At 43.0% G+C, this 17,223-nt stretch overlaps 1 protein-coding gene across 1 annotated transcript in view; it reads left to right on the top strand.

Moving 5' to 3' along the window:
* Nucleotides 1-17,223, top strand: part of LOC309441366 (von Willebrand factor D and EGF domain-containing protein-like) — a gene marked incomplete at its 3' end in the record, with an annotated part of 173,842 nt that overhangs the window by 40,166 nt on the left and 116,453 nt on the right. Inside the window, exons 3-4 of the mRNA XM_082055997.1 lie at nucleotides 9,544-9,772; nucleotides 12,317-12,549. Coding sequence (XP_081912123.1) covers nucleotides 9,544-9,772; nucleotides 12,317-12,549 — 462 coding nt within the window. The remainder of the gene's footprint in view (nucleotides 1-9,543; nucleotides 9,773-12,316; nucleotides 12,550-17,223) is intronic.

The raw sequence follows: 17,223 nt of genomic DNA, 5'->3' as shown, positions 1-17,223 counted from the left end.
GCACGAGGGGGGTGAGCTCCCCAAACCGCCTGCAGTGCCCGGGTAGGGGCAGCTGACTCCTTCAGACACCCTCTCCAAATCCTGACACAAAAAAGCCCGACAATAAAAGCATGGCACTGTCTGAATATTGTTTCATAACCACAGAAAGTGTTACATTCAGAGAGCAGAACCAAGTCACACACAGAAGTTATGAGAGCCTCAGTCAACAACCATGTCCCAGCTAAGAGGCACAGCAACTTCTGTAATGAAAAACAAATAGCAACTCTTAAGCAGCTATTTCTCATCGCTAATTTAAAATAATATATAATAATACAATATAAAATAGTGAAAAACTAAGTGGAAAAAGGACAAAAACCAAGAAGTTTTTATGACCAAAAAAAAAAAGAGTGAAAATATGAGTTGTATTCTTGAGTTCCCCATCCCTAAAAATCCAACTGCTGTCCATAAACTTATTCCTCCAGTGGCAAAGTACTTTTGATTGAAACAGCTTTCCCATTTAGGCACTGCCTGCTGCATTTCTCCGGGGGGTAACAAATGATCCTGACCTTCCTCCCTCTATTTCTTTCTCGCCTCTCCTCCCGTGTTCCCAAAGGAGACCCAGCAATTACCACGTCCTGGCCATGCACTCTTGGCCACGGCCACCTCCCCACCCAGCAACACATCCTACCAGAAAAGCAACATGAACCTGAAAGTTTTATATCCCAAGGTATTGAGGCTGCTGCCTGCAGATCACAAACAACAATTTGTACTTCAAGAACTGCCAAATCCACCGTGAAAGGCAAAAAGACTCAAGGAAGAAAGCACAGGGAAGCCGTTACTACGATTAAGGCACTAAGAGCAAGGACAATGCATAGACATGGCCAGACCTAGCAGTAAATGACCTTCAGAAAAAGAACAAAAGTGACATTAAAATTAAAGCTCAACAGAAAAATCTATTAAAGATACAAAGAAGTATTTAACAGTAAATGCAGGAAAAACACCAGAAAATAACAGAAATAATAGTTATTTTAACTGAGGCTTCTGAATTAAAATAATATCGGGTATACATATGTATCTGTATATATGTACATAGAGGCAAGCCCTAGGAAAGGCGTGCACACTGAAAACAAACGAGAGAGAACACAACCTGCCAATGTTATTGAAGATCTGCTCTGCAGTCAGATAAAAGATCAGTCTGTGGATTACAGAGGAGCAGCATATGCTGCAAACCATAATGCAAATCCCAATGCCATGGCCTTGCAGTGCTGGCTCACAGCTCACAGTGAAGTCAAAAATGTCTAGAAATGCATTTCTTCCTTCGTTCCTTCCCCTTGTTTACACGTCATCAATTACACTCTACAACCTTAAGGAAAAACAACAATTAATAATTTAATTATGCAAATAGTGATTGGTTCTGGAGCCAGCAATACTGCTTGCGACACCACATGCAGAAGTCAGATTCATTACTTGTCAAAGCAATGCTAATGCTTCCAGCTTTGAGTAGTCAATTGAAACAGCAAACAATAAACCAAAAAGAAAGGGATTAAAACCAGCATCACCACTCGAACCATTTTCATGATCAAACACTTTGTCCAAAACAGAGGATTTGTGGCACCAGATACCTTCAGTAAAGAGACTAATACAGGTGTTACCACACCACAAAAATCACTGCAGACCCACTCCCAGGCTGAGACACTGGTCTCCAGATCTTCTGAAATGCCAGAGCACCTCATCAGCCAACAGGCCTCTCACAACACCCATCAATACAGATGACTCAGATATTCACAATTTATATATATAGATACATGCAAAAATATGCATACTGCCCGAGCTGATAGGCACAAACCAGGTCCATACAGATACATTTAAACAGATACACATGCTTTGGTACATACGTGCACAGCACCACATCCCTTCAGCTTAAGTTCAGCTTTCAGAGCAGCCACCGCTTCACCCTTGGTTCCCCTGCCCTAAGGCAACACCTCACCTGGGTTCACTTCATATTCTACAACATGGCAGGGACCTCCCAGCCACCTCTGGCTCCATCGGGGGGTCCCCACCAGCAGCCACGTGTTTGCCCGCAGGGAAGGGCAGGAGCAGGGTGATGGTTTCAGCTTCATACGTTACCCAACTCCAACGCCATCCCAAAATTCAACTTAGACCGGTGATAAGCTCCAAGCAGACTTTATTCTAACCAGAACTACTTAGCAGAAAACCAGCTGCAAACAGGGTTTAACCAAAATTACTCAGCACTCTGACAACTTTATACAACACAGGTTCAGATGCCAGCTAGGAGTTAGTTACTACACAGCCAACTCAAACCCAAAGGGATCAGATCCCAAAACTCTGAAACCATGATTTAAAACACATATCTTCCCATTCTTATGAAGTGAAGGATCTCCAGGGTACCCAGATCACTTACCAGGTTGGTGAGGTAGCTCAGTCCTTGAAGAACAGTCCTTAGATGGCCAGTCTGAGGAGCAAAGCCTCCACCTTCACACCCACTGCTCCCAGGAGAGCAACCCTATCTCAGCTGGGGCCATTTATGGGGCTGCTCCAGAAACTACTCTCAACTGAGGCATCTTGTTGGTCAAAAGCCCTGTCTGTCACTCAAGGGGTGGGTGCATGACCATAGTGGTCCATGAACCTGGAAGGTTCTGTTGCTTTTTTTGGTGGGAGGAGGGAGCAGAGCTGCTGCATTCAGACATCAGGGGCTTCTGGAGTCAGGTATGGGTTATAGAATCATAGAATGTCCTGAGTTGGAAGGGACCCACAAGGATCATCATGTCCAACTCCTATCCCTGCACAGGACAACCCCACAGTTCACACCGTGTGACTGAGGATGTTGTCCAGTCTCTTCTTGAACACTGTCAGGTTGGGGCCATGACACCTCCCTGGGGAGCCTGTTCCAGTGTCCAGCACCCTCTGGGTGAAGAACCTTTTCCTCATGTCCAACCTGACCCTCCCCTGGCACCTTGGGTTGTGTCATTGGTCACTAAAGAGAAGAGTTTGGTGCCTGCCCTTCCTCCTCCCCTGTGAGGAAGCTGTAACCTCAATGAGCTCTCCCCTTAGTCTCCTCCAGACTGAACAAACCAAGTGACTTCAGCTGCTCCTCATATGGCTTCTCCTCCAAACCCTTCACCAACTTCATAGCCCTGGGTTGTGTGAGACTTCAAAGCGATTCCTCTCCCATGAGCCCGTCCAGTCACTGTGATTTTTCATCAGCCACAATCCCACAGCAAGGATTTCTGCAGATCAGTTATGGATAGGACACTGTTTTGGAGATGCCCGGTAACACCTGCCTGTGACGGTGTATCGAGATCATTCCCAAAATCCTTCTTCAGAAATGTCATTCTTTAAGTGAGAAATATCATCTCCAAATGTGTATATGCTCTAAATTCATGTACAGCTGTCCATGTGGCATGAGAAGGGCAGGTTATGTAGTCAGGGCTGGTGTTTTCTCTACAGTCACATTTTAAACAATATAAATTTACTTTTATATATAATATATATATATATATTTATATAATATACTCAAATAGGCTCAAATGCTAATTTTGCTCTGGATCCAATCCTACTTTAATTTGCAATTGTTTTATGAACTTAAAAGGAAGTGACACTTTCAAGGTATTATTTCATGTTTTCATTTGTAATTCTGTTTTTTGCATGCATACGTGATTATTCCAAATCATAATGGCAGGTAGGAAGAGATTTTGTTTTTCTTGTTTGTTTTTCAGGCATACAAAGAGCCTTCTGTAGAAATTACAATTACAGCCTCTATTGTTCAGAAGCATGTACTTAAAAGAAACACAAGACAGGCAGCAGTTTAATTGCTACTACATATATTCCTGACATAAAGTGATTTCTTTGGAGTTCGGCCCCAGATTGAAATAAAAAAATCTTATTTACTTTAACTTACCACAAAGAAATTTAAAAAACTAAAACAAAGTTTTGAGTGGATAATAGATGCAAAATCACAATGGTTTAGCTGCCAACCAACAGTATACCAAAAAGCTTTCCATCTCCATCTCCATCTAACTAAAACAATGCGTTTCTCACATATGGTGCTACTTATTTTTTTACAGCATAATTTCAGTGCAATACCCAAGTGACAAGAACAATCAAGCTTGATTTCTTTCTGCAATTATAAAGAACCTTAGAGTGTTCAATCAATCAAACTAGTTGATTCACCAAACTCCAACTAAATGGAAGGAGACATCATTGGATTAAACAATAATGGTTTGTCCCATTGTTTTGGCAAAGGGGGAACAAATTTTTTATTATTTTCATTTAGGTTTTCTGAAGTGAATTATTTAAAAGATTAGCTGGTGCCTAATTATGAATTAATGAATGCTTACCTGCCACATAGAGGTGTTGCAAAGATTAATTAGGTAAGGTTTATAAAATCCTTTGAAGATTAAAAATACCTCTTAATTATAATTGGATAAAGTATGAAAGGATACAGAGCACTAAAGAATCCTGGCAACAGCCTAAAAACTCTTTGTGTTAGAGATGTTCTCCTTTGCGTGAGCTTTGCCACTGGATACCTAATACAGATGCACCGAATAACCTGAATTTAAGGTTTACAACAATATTGTTTCCTTCACTAACTTGCCATTACATTGACCAGCTACAAGTCTAAGTAAATATGTCAACTGAAGCAATCAAACACTTGTGACCTCTTCTGTGGAGTGTCAACCAGACAGCAGCTCGCCACCCAGGACACCGCTCAAAGGCATAGAGGGGAGATGGGATCTGTAGGGAGACGATTTCTCATCAGATCTACCAACACATTCAGAAATAAACAGACAGACTGTGGGCACACACATTTTCTAGCATCGCTGGTGTTGTAGCTTATTGTTCTTCCTGCTGTGTCGCTTGCGCTTTGGGTTAGAAAGGCTGGAGAAAGCTCTGGGGAGACCTTATTGCGGCTTTTCCATACTGAAAAGGACTCAATAAGAAAGATGGGGACAGACTTCTTAGCAGGGCCTGGTGCGAGAGGACCAGCGGTGATGGTTTTAAACTAAAGGAGAGATTCAGACTGGACATGACGAAGACATTTTTTACAGTGAGGGTGGTGAGAGCCTGGCCCAGGTTTCTTTTCTTTCCTCTGTAATGTTCTTACCTCAGCCTGCATCTACTGATCACTTAAAACTGACATAGCTCCAGATGCCCAAGAGCTGATTCTCTGCTCATCCTCTCAGCCTATTGATTCATAGCATCATAGAAACATAGAATCATATTGGTTGCAAGAGACCCTTAAGGTAATAGAGTATAACCATAACCTACCACTGGCACTAAACCATGTCCCTAAGAACCTCATCTACATGTCTTTTAAACCCCTCCAGGGATGGTGACTCCACCACTGCCCTGGGCAGCCTGTTCCAATGCCTGACAACCCTTTCCATGAAGAACTTTTTCCTAACATCCAATCTAAACCTTCCCTGGTGCAACTTCAGGCTATTTCCTCTTGTCCTATCACTTCCTCTTCTCTTGCTTTGCTGCTTACAATAAGAAGATCAGTCTCTTTCTGATGTGTTTTTATTTTTAAGCAACACTTGTACTCTTGTGGTGTCTTACTTGAGTCCACAAGTTTACTGTATAATTCTTCCATTCACAATACCAAACATACACCTCATTTCAAACAGTTTCCCACCATATGGCTTTCACAATCAAAGGCTGGACATGAGGAAGAAATTGTTGCCCTTGAGGGTGGTGAGAGCCTGGCCCAGGTTGGCCAGAGAGGTGGTGGATGAACCATCCCTGGAGACATCCCAGGCCAGGCTGGACGGGGCTCTGAGCAACCTGAGCTGGTGCAGATGTCCCTGCTCATGGCAGGGGGGCACTGGAGGAGCTGGGAAGGGCCCTTCCCACCCAAACTGTTTTATGAGTCTATGATATTTTGCACGCCCCAGCAATAGTGTTGCCCTGCAGCCTCCATTCTGTAGATCACTTGGAGAACCCCAGCAAAGCCTGGTGTGGTCCTCACCGCTGCCTTCCCAGCAGATGAGCTGCTACCTGCCAAGAGACTTTCGAAGTTCACCCTTCTGTGGAAGCAGATATATAATTGCTCTTCTATATTTTGGAAAGGCCACCAAATTATGGTGTGAGATTCCTGCTGCTTTATGCTGTTCTTAGAGCAGCAATGACTGTAGTTGTTGCAGATAAATGCTGTATTTTAAATGCCAATAATTTACTACCTCTGTATTCAATTTTCTGGTTACTCTCCCAAATGGCTGCCACAAAGTTTAATGCTATTTATGCCACAGGTAGTGGAACTTGAAAATTTTGGTTCTCCATGTTTCTTCTCCTAGACTTTTTTCTGTTCCAGTCTGCACCACTGGTTGAATACATGAATATTCTTTTGCTCTTGCCTTCCCAGGTCTGTTTTCTAATTCATAGAGGCCTCATGAAGCAAATTCTTCTGACTAGCATGGGGCAACTTGCCTGACTCAGATGAACAGCATGTAGCCCAAAGCAGAAAATAAATGCATGTATGTCATAGAGCTGCCTGGAAAACAGAAATACTTGATTTATATAAAAAAATTTTCCTTGATCAGCCTGTAGTACTGTATCATAGTTTGTTACAATACCTTACTTTCTTACAGTCTGACTTTCCCTGGGTGCAGGTCAGTCAAAAGGGTTCATTATCGCTTGTAATTTGTACACATTACATAATGAAGTATTTTGCTCTAATAGTTCCAGTGAAGGATTCGCCAGAACAAATCCAGGGTGCTGCAAATCACAGTGGGGGGTTATCAGGGAGCCTGCACACAGCACTGGTGGCTGAAGTCACTGGTGCTAATCTGTCCTTCCTCCAACACTGAAATGTCCCACAGACTTGTGACAAGGGTAAATACAAGGAGGGAGAAAATCATTGCCTTCTTAATTCAGTGTTTTATTTTTTTTTCCTCTGTGTGTTAACAGGATACAGACCCACTTTTACATACGGATGGCATTTTGTCTTTTTTTTCACATCCAGAATGCACTGGCATCTGTCTATTTATCGACAAGGCCCACAGCATAACAGATAGATGGGTGTCTCATTAATTAATTTATCTTTTCAGCACTGCTGCAAGGCAGGGAAGTACTATTACCATCTCAGCCTCTGGTTTAGAGACAATGAAGTGAGGCGCACAAGGAGTAACTGATATACCCAAGGTCAGGCAGCAGCCAGGGAAACTGAGGCACCGCTCGTGCCAGTCTGGGTGTCGCACTCCTAACTGAGCATCGCTGACGTGTTGGAGCCACTTACACTGGTAGTAAATGCAGAAATGAATGGATGCAACAGCTCATTTTGAGCAGCAAAACGTCTTCTACAGAAAATGTTGAGAGCATTTTTTCAGTTTGTTCAGCCGCGGGTGCAAATAGTCCCTGTGACACAGGTGTTTGCAGGAGACTGAGTCACCTCGAAGCAGCGAAGGTCGCTTTTCAGCAACTGAATGTCAGTGAATGGTGGCAACAGCCTCCAGTGCTCTTCTGCTCTGTGCCTTCCTACTCGAATTCTTCCCAGCTTGTGGGGCTCAAAACACTCACAAATACCCGCATTTTAATGTAATTTGAAAATGATTATTCAGTCCAGCGATCTTTACTCATACATGTAGAGGCACCGAAGTCAGCGGTTACGTGGAGTAAGAGGAAATTCAAGGTGCGAGTATCTCATCAAGAAGACAGCAGGAATGTGAAGCAGAGATGGCTGAGCTCCAGTTGCTGCCTCCCTCTCTGTGCTCATCCTTCCTTTGCATACAGTGCTCATCCTCTGGGTGATGCTTCCTCCACTCTTCTGTGTTATTACAAGTGTACGCTCATAAATGTGCTTTGGAAACACGTTACTTCATATCCGATCTCACTCTCGCAGTCAGAAGTTCACCAAGATACATCAAATTCCCGACATCTGCATTTTGCACAGCTTATAAATCACAGATGTCCCTTAGAGCTGTAAATAAATAAACAGAACAGATCTCTTAAAAAGTTACACACAACATTGCTTTTACATAAAGGAAGGGATTCGTTTAAAATTCCATGGAAAACCATTTTCATGCTGATCCCCTCTTCTCCTTCGCTAGCACAACACCAGCACACTGTCCCTGCCCGGGACCTGCTGCGCTGGGCCAGCTCCGGTGCCTCCTGCAGGGACATGGGGACATGGGCACCGCAATGGGACGGCAGGGCCAGCCCCTCTGCTCGGACGCTGCTGCATTTCTGGGGGAAAAAAAACAGACTTTGGACAATTTTAATGGTGTCTCTCTGAAATCTTTGATTTTAGAAGCCTGACAGTAACTAGCTCCAAATGGAAAATAAACCACGTCATGCCATATGCTTTATATTTTTTTTCCAAGTACTTTTACAGGGTGTACACCCCCCGCTCCCCTGTCCCCCCTTTCTGGCTTCTAGAGCTCTCAGGTAAAATTCAAATTACAGGAGGGCAGTGGCGCGTGACTTCTTAAATTTATCCTTTCACTGCTTCCCCCTGCTGTCACGAACAACTTTTGATCTTAAAAAGTCAAGCAGCAAACCCGAGCCAATGGGAAAAAATGGTGGGGTTTATTTTCAACGTGATATACAGCTAAATGTATGCAGCACCAGGAGGAAGCGTGTCCCCGGGGTGGGTCTATTGGAGATAGTTCACTATTGCTGGCAGAAGAAATGCAAAGTAACAACAGCAGTCATGCTCTGTGCAATATGACTGAATTCCAAGAGTAAATTATTGTCAGGAATTGATAAAAATTTTCAAACTTTAGCTCAAATATCTGTGTGCTTTGCATACTGGCTAACGATAGGTAATAGCGTAGAATAATGAGTTACCATTGTAATTGTATATTTTTTTCAGGCTCAGGTTATAATCTCCTCACTGAGGTATGTGAATTAAAGACAGCTTCAGATAATCATGTCCCTCTGGTCAGAGCTGGGCAGGCAGAGAGGGTAATTTAGACCTGAGATGTTAACAGACAGAAACCTGAACGTCAAAAAACTCTAGAAAATTTGATCAAATCATGTATATCTTCCATATGTGTTTCATATATCCTGCGTGTGTTTTTTACCTTCAAGAATGAGGGAGAGGCTTAGGCCTCAAAGATGCGTCCAGTACATGCTGGGCGGGCAGGGCAGAAGCTGTTAGGACAAGGACACTGAAGCTGTAGCTGCTTTGGAGGAAGGTGCTGGTGTAGGATGCTCTGGGCACAGCGATGTCCTGTTCCAAGGTGGTCCTCAAGTCTCATGTCAACCTTTGCTTTCTTCTGCTGCAGATGAAGCACAGGTGGGAGCAGGCAGCTGATGTGGCTCCAGGTGTGCTTCTCAGGGAAGGGATCTAGCCTGCTTACATGCCTTCATCTTTTTCATGCAAAAGAATACAGGAAAATACTTTGGAATCCAGTTCTTGTGCTTTTTAAGAATTTTATCTTTGTAACGTCAACTCTCTCAATTGAGCAAATACTTTCATCCCCACCTACGCAGCCTTTTCACTGATCCTCTGAGATCACCACATTTAACGCCTCGTGTTTTAATGATTCTCCATGGAGTCCTACCACGTTTGCTGCCATTGGTTTCTTTTGTGTGCATCCCCAGATGAATAAATGCGGGACGCAAGCTCCGGTGTGGCTGTCGCTGAAGTCTGAATCCCTGCCGGTTCCCGGGGAGAGCAAGCGGCTCACAGCCTGTGCCACCTGGCAGGTCTCCTTTGGGGGCACCAAGGACTGCTGCCTGTTTCGGATACCCGTCACCGTCAGGAACTGCGGCCAATTCTTTGTCTATCTCCTGCAGCCTACTCAAGGATGCATGGGCTACTGCGCGGAAGGTGAGGATCGGTAAAGTATTTATCAATAAGAATGTGTGTTCAAAGGTCCTAGTATTGCAATGCACATCTCGGTGACCTTGCGAGTCAAGCGTCGCTGCCAGTAAGATGCAGACCATGTAGAAAATAAATCAGTCGTGTTCCAAGGTGTTCCTGAGGAATAGCTATTATTACCAGAGCAAAATGTAATCTGGTGTGTGTTACTGAAGTGTTCTTTGCTTGGTTACAGTTCACATGTAACCTTTCCTTCTGTTTTTGGCTCCACTTTGGCTTGAAGTTGCACGGTGAGCAGGGGCATCTTGGTCTTATTGAGGCACCGTGTCCAGGATACTGTATCTAAGGTCTGTTCTTATCTTCAGTAATCCAGCATCCCCCCAAAAAAAGATAAATCTGAAACTCTGGAAGGGAAAAAAACCAACAAACCAAACCAACAATCTGATAACATCTTTTCCATGACATTTATATAATTACTCTCGTCAGAAATAATTTTCAGCCTAGTACAAGAGATCTAACCTCTGCTCGGTAGCTAGGAAACAAAGGAATAGCAGAAAGCAATTGCTCGCTCAGTTAAACCTTCTGAACTTTGGAGCATGTTCAGGTGCATATAGATTCAGTCAGAAAAGAGTTCTTTCTCAAAAGGAAAAATTACCTTTATATTTTCCTATCAGCATCTTTGGACAGAGACATGACACACTGAGAAACTAGGGTTGTCACCTTTCAATCAGGCAAAAATCAAGCTTAAGTCAATTTTAAAGAGATATCTATTTTCTTATCTTTATCAATATTTCAACATTTGCACATGAGGAATAAAGAGGAAAAAAGGCTCAAAGAAAGTGAGATTAATTCATTGTTTGAAATAAAAAATATCCACTAAAATAAATGGAAGTGCTCTTTAATTTCCATCATTCTTTCTCAGAAATGACTTTTTAAGTGAATACAATAATTTTCCAGTTTAAGCTCAGCTTTTTTAAAAACTATAAGATGTCCACTACCTTTGTTTGAAGAATTTTTTACCAATACCTTTTGGGCGATTAGTTTTGTCCTTTCTGTTGATCCATTCCTGTTTAACAATGTAAATCCAGCTGCATTTTTCATAAAATACAATTTGTCCCTTCCAATCTATCCCAAACCAACGACCTTCTGCCCTTTTCTTACCGCTGTTCTTGACGCTTTCACCTCTTCCCTACGCATTTCAGTGAGGTCCAGCTCTCCCGGGTCTTTGACTTGTTGTCTGTAGCGTTTTTTTGTGGTATCATGTACTGGATGGAGATCATCCAAAGCTGAGGTTCTTTACTAGGGGTTGTTAACTCACTGTCCTTAAGGCAGTGATGATCTTTGCACCACAGGAGCCTCCACACAGCCCCAGAGCCGGGCCCAGCTGGCACCATCGCGGCTTCTTGCCAGGATCGATCCCCCAGCTCAGGAACACGACACCGCTCAGCACTTCTTAGCTGCAAAACAAAATGAATTTAAATCTTCACAGCTTGGCAGAAAGGACACGGCTGGGAAAAGCGGTGTACGTGCTTGCAGTTCTGCTCACATCCTCCCCGGAGCTCATCACCCAACTTTGTCCTTCTGGAATAATTTCCTGCAGAAAGTCACGATGCGAGCCACAGTTTGAGGCAGTTTCCCTTAGAAACAGAAGAGAAGGATATAAACAACTGGCTCTTATTCATATTTTAAGTAACTTGTTTCTTTTGCTTACCTCTTGTTATTTGCCCTGGACAGATGTTAACATATCGGCTCTTCATTCTGCTATAACAACCTCATACCTTACTCTCTTGGGCTTCCATAATATTTTCTACACTCCTCCAAAAAAGTTACTTAATTTATCCTTTCAAAGCACTGGAACCAGCTTCATGTTCTGTTTGAGTCCTGGTCTCCAGAGATGAAAGAACATCATCCTAAAGTCTTATACATCTTTTTGTTTCTACTTTCTAGGTGAATTTAACAGGAATAAAAGTCTGAAGCCTATAGAAAGCAAGCGGTATTTTTAGAGCAGTGGCATTACTCTGGGCTGAAAGAGACTATATAGAGCAAATTCAGCCTAAGAATGTCCCAGAACAGACTGGAAAGGATCTTCAGAGCATGGCAGTATGGGCCGGATGCTCTCTGGGAGTCTGTTTACCTCTGCAACATAATTATTTCTGATATCTCTTCTCTACTTATTGCAAAACTTGGATCAAAAGGCTGTGCTTCAGGGGAACGCAAAGCTAATGGCTTTTGCCAGAGTAATTAATTTGTATTAATCTGAATGCTTCATTTCAATAACATTTCTCATACTGAAAAAAAAAAAAAAACATAAAACCAAAACACAAAAAAAACAGGTCAAATATAACAACAGTGGGCAGTCAGTAATCTGCACACACTTAACAACTTTTGTATTTAATATGAAATACATCTTGCTTACATAGCCAATAATCAAACCGCAAGAATATAAAATGTCTTGCTCCTCCCGTGTCTAGTAATATCGAAATATTCTTGTTGAGTGAACAACCGTAATATTAAAATAACATTTTGTGCTACACTCTTGTTTCTTCCTTCCAGAAAAACTCACAAGCCTGGCTTTGCAACCGGTGATAAGTGCAGAGCTTGTGCAAGGTCGTGTCCGGCTCAAGTGCAGTTACCGCCGGCCCTCGTCCAGGCCCCCGCCGCGGTACCTGGTGGCCTGGTCACGTCTATCCCCTGCTGGCAAGAAGGAGCAGATTCAGCGTGACACCACGCTGCAGTCCTTTTCCTACATGGAGATGAACGGTGTGAACCTCAGACTGGGAGACACGGTAATGCCACCCCGCCTTCCGCAAAAAAGGGCAAACACTAAGGGGGATCAACCCCTTTCCTTACGGCTTTGTTGTGTTCTCATTAGTGGTGCTTCTCACTCGTTATACTTACAACTACTGCCGAAAAACAATACTGAAACTGTTTTGCAACGGGATTATTAAATAGCATTTAGCAGCTTCAGGATCTGTAACATTTCTTTGAATTGCAGCGAGTTCACAGAAGCTATCCATCTTACTATTTTCTAAAGGCAACTTGAATATTTGCGCTTACATTACAGCTTGAATGCCATGAAGTTGGTATGAATAGCAGGTACTTGTGCCTGAGCCAATTTTTGCTCAGTATTTTTGTATCTTGCAGCAGTGAGAATTTGCAGCAGAGGCAGGCACAGCTGTATGCGCTCACTCATTTTCATACTCATGGACCGGAGACACAATAACATCTTTTCACAGAAAGGAAAGACGGTACATTTTGAAACAGAGGGAGGTTTATTTTATTGTCTTTTTCATGGTGCTCTGCCTCTCTGATTCCAAATTCTTGGTTCAATAGCATACTGAAAGATAGAGTTCATTACAAAACAATCTTTAAGAAGTATATTTGATGGCTTACGTAGCAGTACGGATCTAGTTTCAACAACAACAACAACAAAACAGAAGCCAATACAAGATGTGAAAAAATTGACTTGTGTATGAATTCATGGACTTTCATGGTACAGGAACAAGACTTTTAAAGTTAAATTAGGTTCATAACTTCTACAGGCAGAGAGCCATTAGTGATGCTACAGCGAACTGAAAGAATAAACAGGGATAATAGCCTTGTGTTAAAAGTAGGCTGGAAATAGTCCTGGCATTTTGCAGCTCTTCTTTGAGATATTTAAGATATTTAAGAAATGTGAATAAGCCTTTTCCAGCTCTTGAAAGGATGAGTCATTTATAACAGTAGCACAATCTAGACAGCTTTTTCTCATTTCTCCTCGTAATTATGCCTTCTGAGTTCAGAATCTGACTGATGCTGCCCTCACTTATATTGTTACATGAGGAAGACAATTCTGCCAGTTTAAGACAGGTTTATGTTATGAAGAGATATTTTCACCAAAATAATTTCACTTGCAATCACTTTAAATCTAGTTCTAACAATCCTAAGGGATTTGGAGGAAATATAGTTCTGTTAACTAGCAGCATCACCAAATCTTTATAAGACCATTTTTATTATCTTAAGTTTTCAGTAAGCCCTTCTTTGTCCTCTGCTGAAACTACATGTTTAATTTAGTGGGCTTAGTGAGACTAAAATATCCTCTTCCTTGTGAGATTTTTTTTAAAGGTCTTCATGGCCTATTTGACTAATTATAATTATCCATAAATCATCACTGGTGATAACCAAGCAATGAATCCTCAGCTCTAACTGAGAATTCAGTTTTACATAATAAAGATTAAAAAAAAAGCATTTTGCTGTGTTTGCTACCCCGTAAGAGTCACAAAAGGACAGACAATGAATCGGGGGCACTTTCCAGGTCTCCTTCCCCTTCTCCATGCACAGCCCAGCGGTAACAGCCCCAGAGCAGAATTTGTCCTCTTCAGATGAAGACTTTGCAGCATTTTGAAAACTGCTTGCTTGTGTTGGTCCTACTCTTTGCCTGCCTGCACATAGCCCCTGAACTTGGCCTCAGTGCTTTTATAGCCTGAAATCAGCTTCTTCTCTTTTAATTTATCTATACTATTTTTTATCTGTCAGAAAGTCTGCAGGTAATAGGTTAGTCACATAATTGAATATCTATTGATATATTCTAATATGCAGTTGAGAAGAGTTGAGATTTACTGGCCAACAGTTCTGAACTTGTACTGACTAAACAACCAGTTATTTTTTAATAGCCACCACATGTGCTTTTCTTCCCCATGTTTGGGCTGCGATTTTGTTATTTCAGACAGTAATGTTGGCAGCATAATGTTCACGAAACTATGGCAGCCTTAAATAAATCTATAACATAGCACAATTTCTATATAAATGCTGAAAGTAGCCTACTCCATCTAATATGAAAATCCTGGCATTCCTAAGCCTTATTTATGTGATAGTGACAGAGGTCATTTCATTCCTTGAGGCAAAGACATCTATAAATTATAGTGGCACACTGTGAGTAATGAGTTATGCTAAGAAAGAAAGGTGTTTAGAAGAAAACCGTGCAGATTTGCTCAGCACAGCAATCCAAAAGTTCATACAGCGACGAGTAATTGTCACCCTATATAAACTATGATGCGCATTGTAAAATAAAATGTTTAAGTAAAGCCTTGCCTTTCTGAGCTGTGTCCTACAAGTGGCTGCTCTGCATGGCACTCTGCAACAGCAGCAGAATAGACCTCAGCCAAAAAAAGAACATGTAATTTAGTGCCTTTATATATACAAATAACTCATTTTCACTCATAAGGGAAGATGAGTGAAAATTCCCCCTGCTTAAATACTAGTCCCATCCCAACCACTGGACTTTACAAAGTCAACAACAGGAAGACCTGCCTATTTGTAGGTCACACCTGAGTTTATAATTTCTCTCTAAACCTTCAGGTAGGAAATGAGGAGCATCCCTGGAGAAACAGAGCTCTGGGTAGACTTGAACAGAGATTCTAAACCTGAAAGGGTCAGAGGGATGACGAGAAAACTCTGCAGCTGATGAGACACCTCACTCCTATCCTGGGAAAATTTCCTTCCTTAGTCGATGAATGACCCACAGTCAACCTCCACAGACTGTTTGCCCATTTGGCAACCGGAAAGGCCTGATTTCTTTATAGATGGTGTGTAGCAGAGTGACCGGAGCTGGACTTCCCGCAGTGCCAGGTCACACTGCTGCACCACGGAACCTCTAAGGTCTAGTTTACTAATTAACTCAAAGTCAGACTCTCCCTACTTTCCCCTTCCTGCTGACCCTTCTGGAAAGCCCTTCCAGAGACTCTGTGCCTACCCCTCTCTGCAAATACCTACAGCCACATCGTTTCTTCAGGCTAATGAGAACTACTTTTTTTCCTTGGCTTCCCTAGAAATGCCATCCTTCGGCTCTGCTCATCCTTTGCTCTTTTCACCAAGGCTGTAAAACAAAACTCTCTCCCCAGCTCCCAGCCGAGTGACTCCTCGAAGCTTCTCTAACCCCGGCCCATTAGTATTTAATAGAGCAGAGGATGGCAGCTCGGAGGCCCTGACAACCATCACCGGGCCCCCTTTCACCTGGCGCCATCGATTGCGGCCCCAGCCTGCCTTCTGACATGGGTGATGGAGCTAAGAGGGCAGATCCAATCCCAGTGTTAATAGAATTCATCACCCACAGCTCAGGCCCCTCCACCTGGAGAGCAGCACACAGACTGCCCTGCCCAGCAAATGGGAAGAAGTAGGGACCTCTAGATGGTACCTCATGTTGAGATGGGAGCTTCCCACACAAACTGCTGATCAGAGCAGCATTCCTGAGTCCCCACGGCCCGCAGGCAGTTGGATGTCCAGGTCAGGAAAGCGCCTCCATCCTAACTTTTAATCCAGACCTTCAAGTGCTACTCAGATGCACCTGGCTATATGTGGTCTTTGAAAGATCACTACCAGTAAACTTTAAACTTCAAACTTTAAACCATTGCTGTTGTCACTGTGGGGGCTCTGGCACTACAATACAGCTCAAGTCCTTGCTGGAGAGATGGGAATGGTCCTCCCAGCATGTCCGAAGGGAGCAGCTCAGCCCCACGGCACAGGCTGCACTAGGAGAGGAAGCAGAGACCAGCATGTCCATTTGCATATATTCACTGGTGACTATTTAGGTGAAACACATGAGTTTGCATCTAAATGGGAAGACCCAAACCTCCTTATTTTGAGGACGTTATCCCCTGGGACACTGTTGAGATCAGCAACAGCACCATTTCTGCCAGTGCCTTGAGAAGCATCCGAGGTTGGCCCTTCTGAGAGCTCCTGAAATTATCTAGCAAATCTAAGAGCCTTCAGGGGTACCTGAGTGATGAGCAGGGATGGGTTTTGATCACTAAACAAGTATCTCCTGTTTTGCCTTTGGGAACTCAACCCCTTATCTGGGCCCAGCCAGGAGGGGCTGATGAAACTGGAGGCACGGCTGTGCTGATGTACCAGCCAGCATCCCCCTCCGTGCCCCCACCTCTGCGCTCGCCGCCTTTGAAGATGCCAACAAACGTGAATAGGAATTTCTTTGAGCTTTTCCGTCTCTGCCCTTGGCCTCGTGTCTCTCACTACATGCTCAAGCTGCCACAGATGATCCCCGCGCTACATTCAGCAGTAATTAGGGGCAGGGAAAAGGGTGAAACTGGAGGTGGTTTTATGTTTGAAATGAGTACAAACAACTGATTTGGGTGAGCTTTGGGTTCTGAGAGCTCTGAAAAAAACACAGTATTTTGATGTGCAACTTGTTAGAGGGAAATTTGCCAGAGATTGTGACAGGTCTTAGGATTGAAATACCCTCCCAAATTGTCTGCCAGAGCTACCCAACGCCCACCAAATTAATGACTTTTAGCTAAATGTGCTGTTCATGGGGTTCACAGCAAAGTGGGAAGGAATCTAAATGAGTCCACTTAAGGGTGGAAATCTCCAACACACAGGGAAGAAGTAACTTCTTAGCTACCAGCACCTTTTTCTATCAGAATTTTGTGCCTAGAAGTAGTTTTCCACCCTATGGGATGATCTGCGAG

Source organism: Streptopelia decaocto, assembly GCF_964273445.1.
Source record: "Streptopelia decaocto genome assembly, chromosome: 6".
Taxonomy (NCBI): domain Eukaryota; kingdom Metazoa; phylum Chordata; class Aves; order Columbiformes; family Columbidae; genus Streptopelia; species Streptopelia decaocto.
This window is presented reverse-complemented; position numbering and strand designations above follow the sequence as displayed.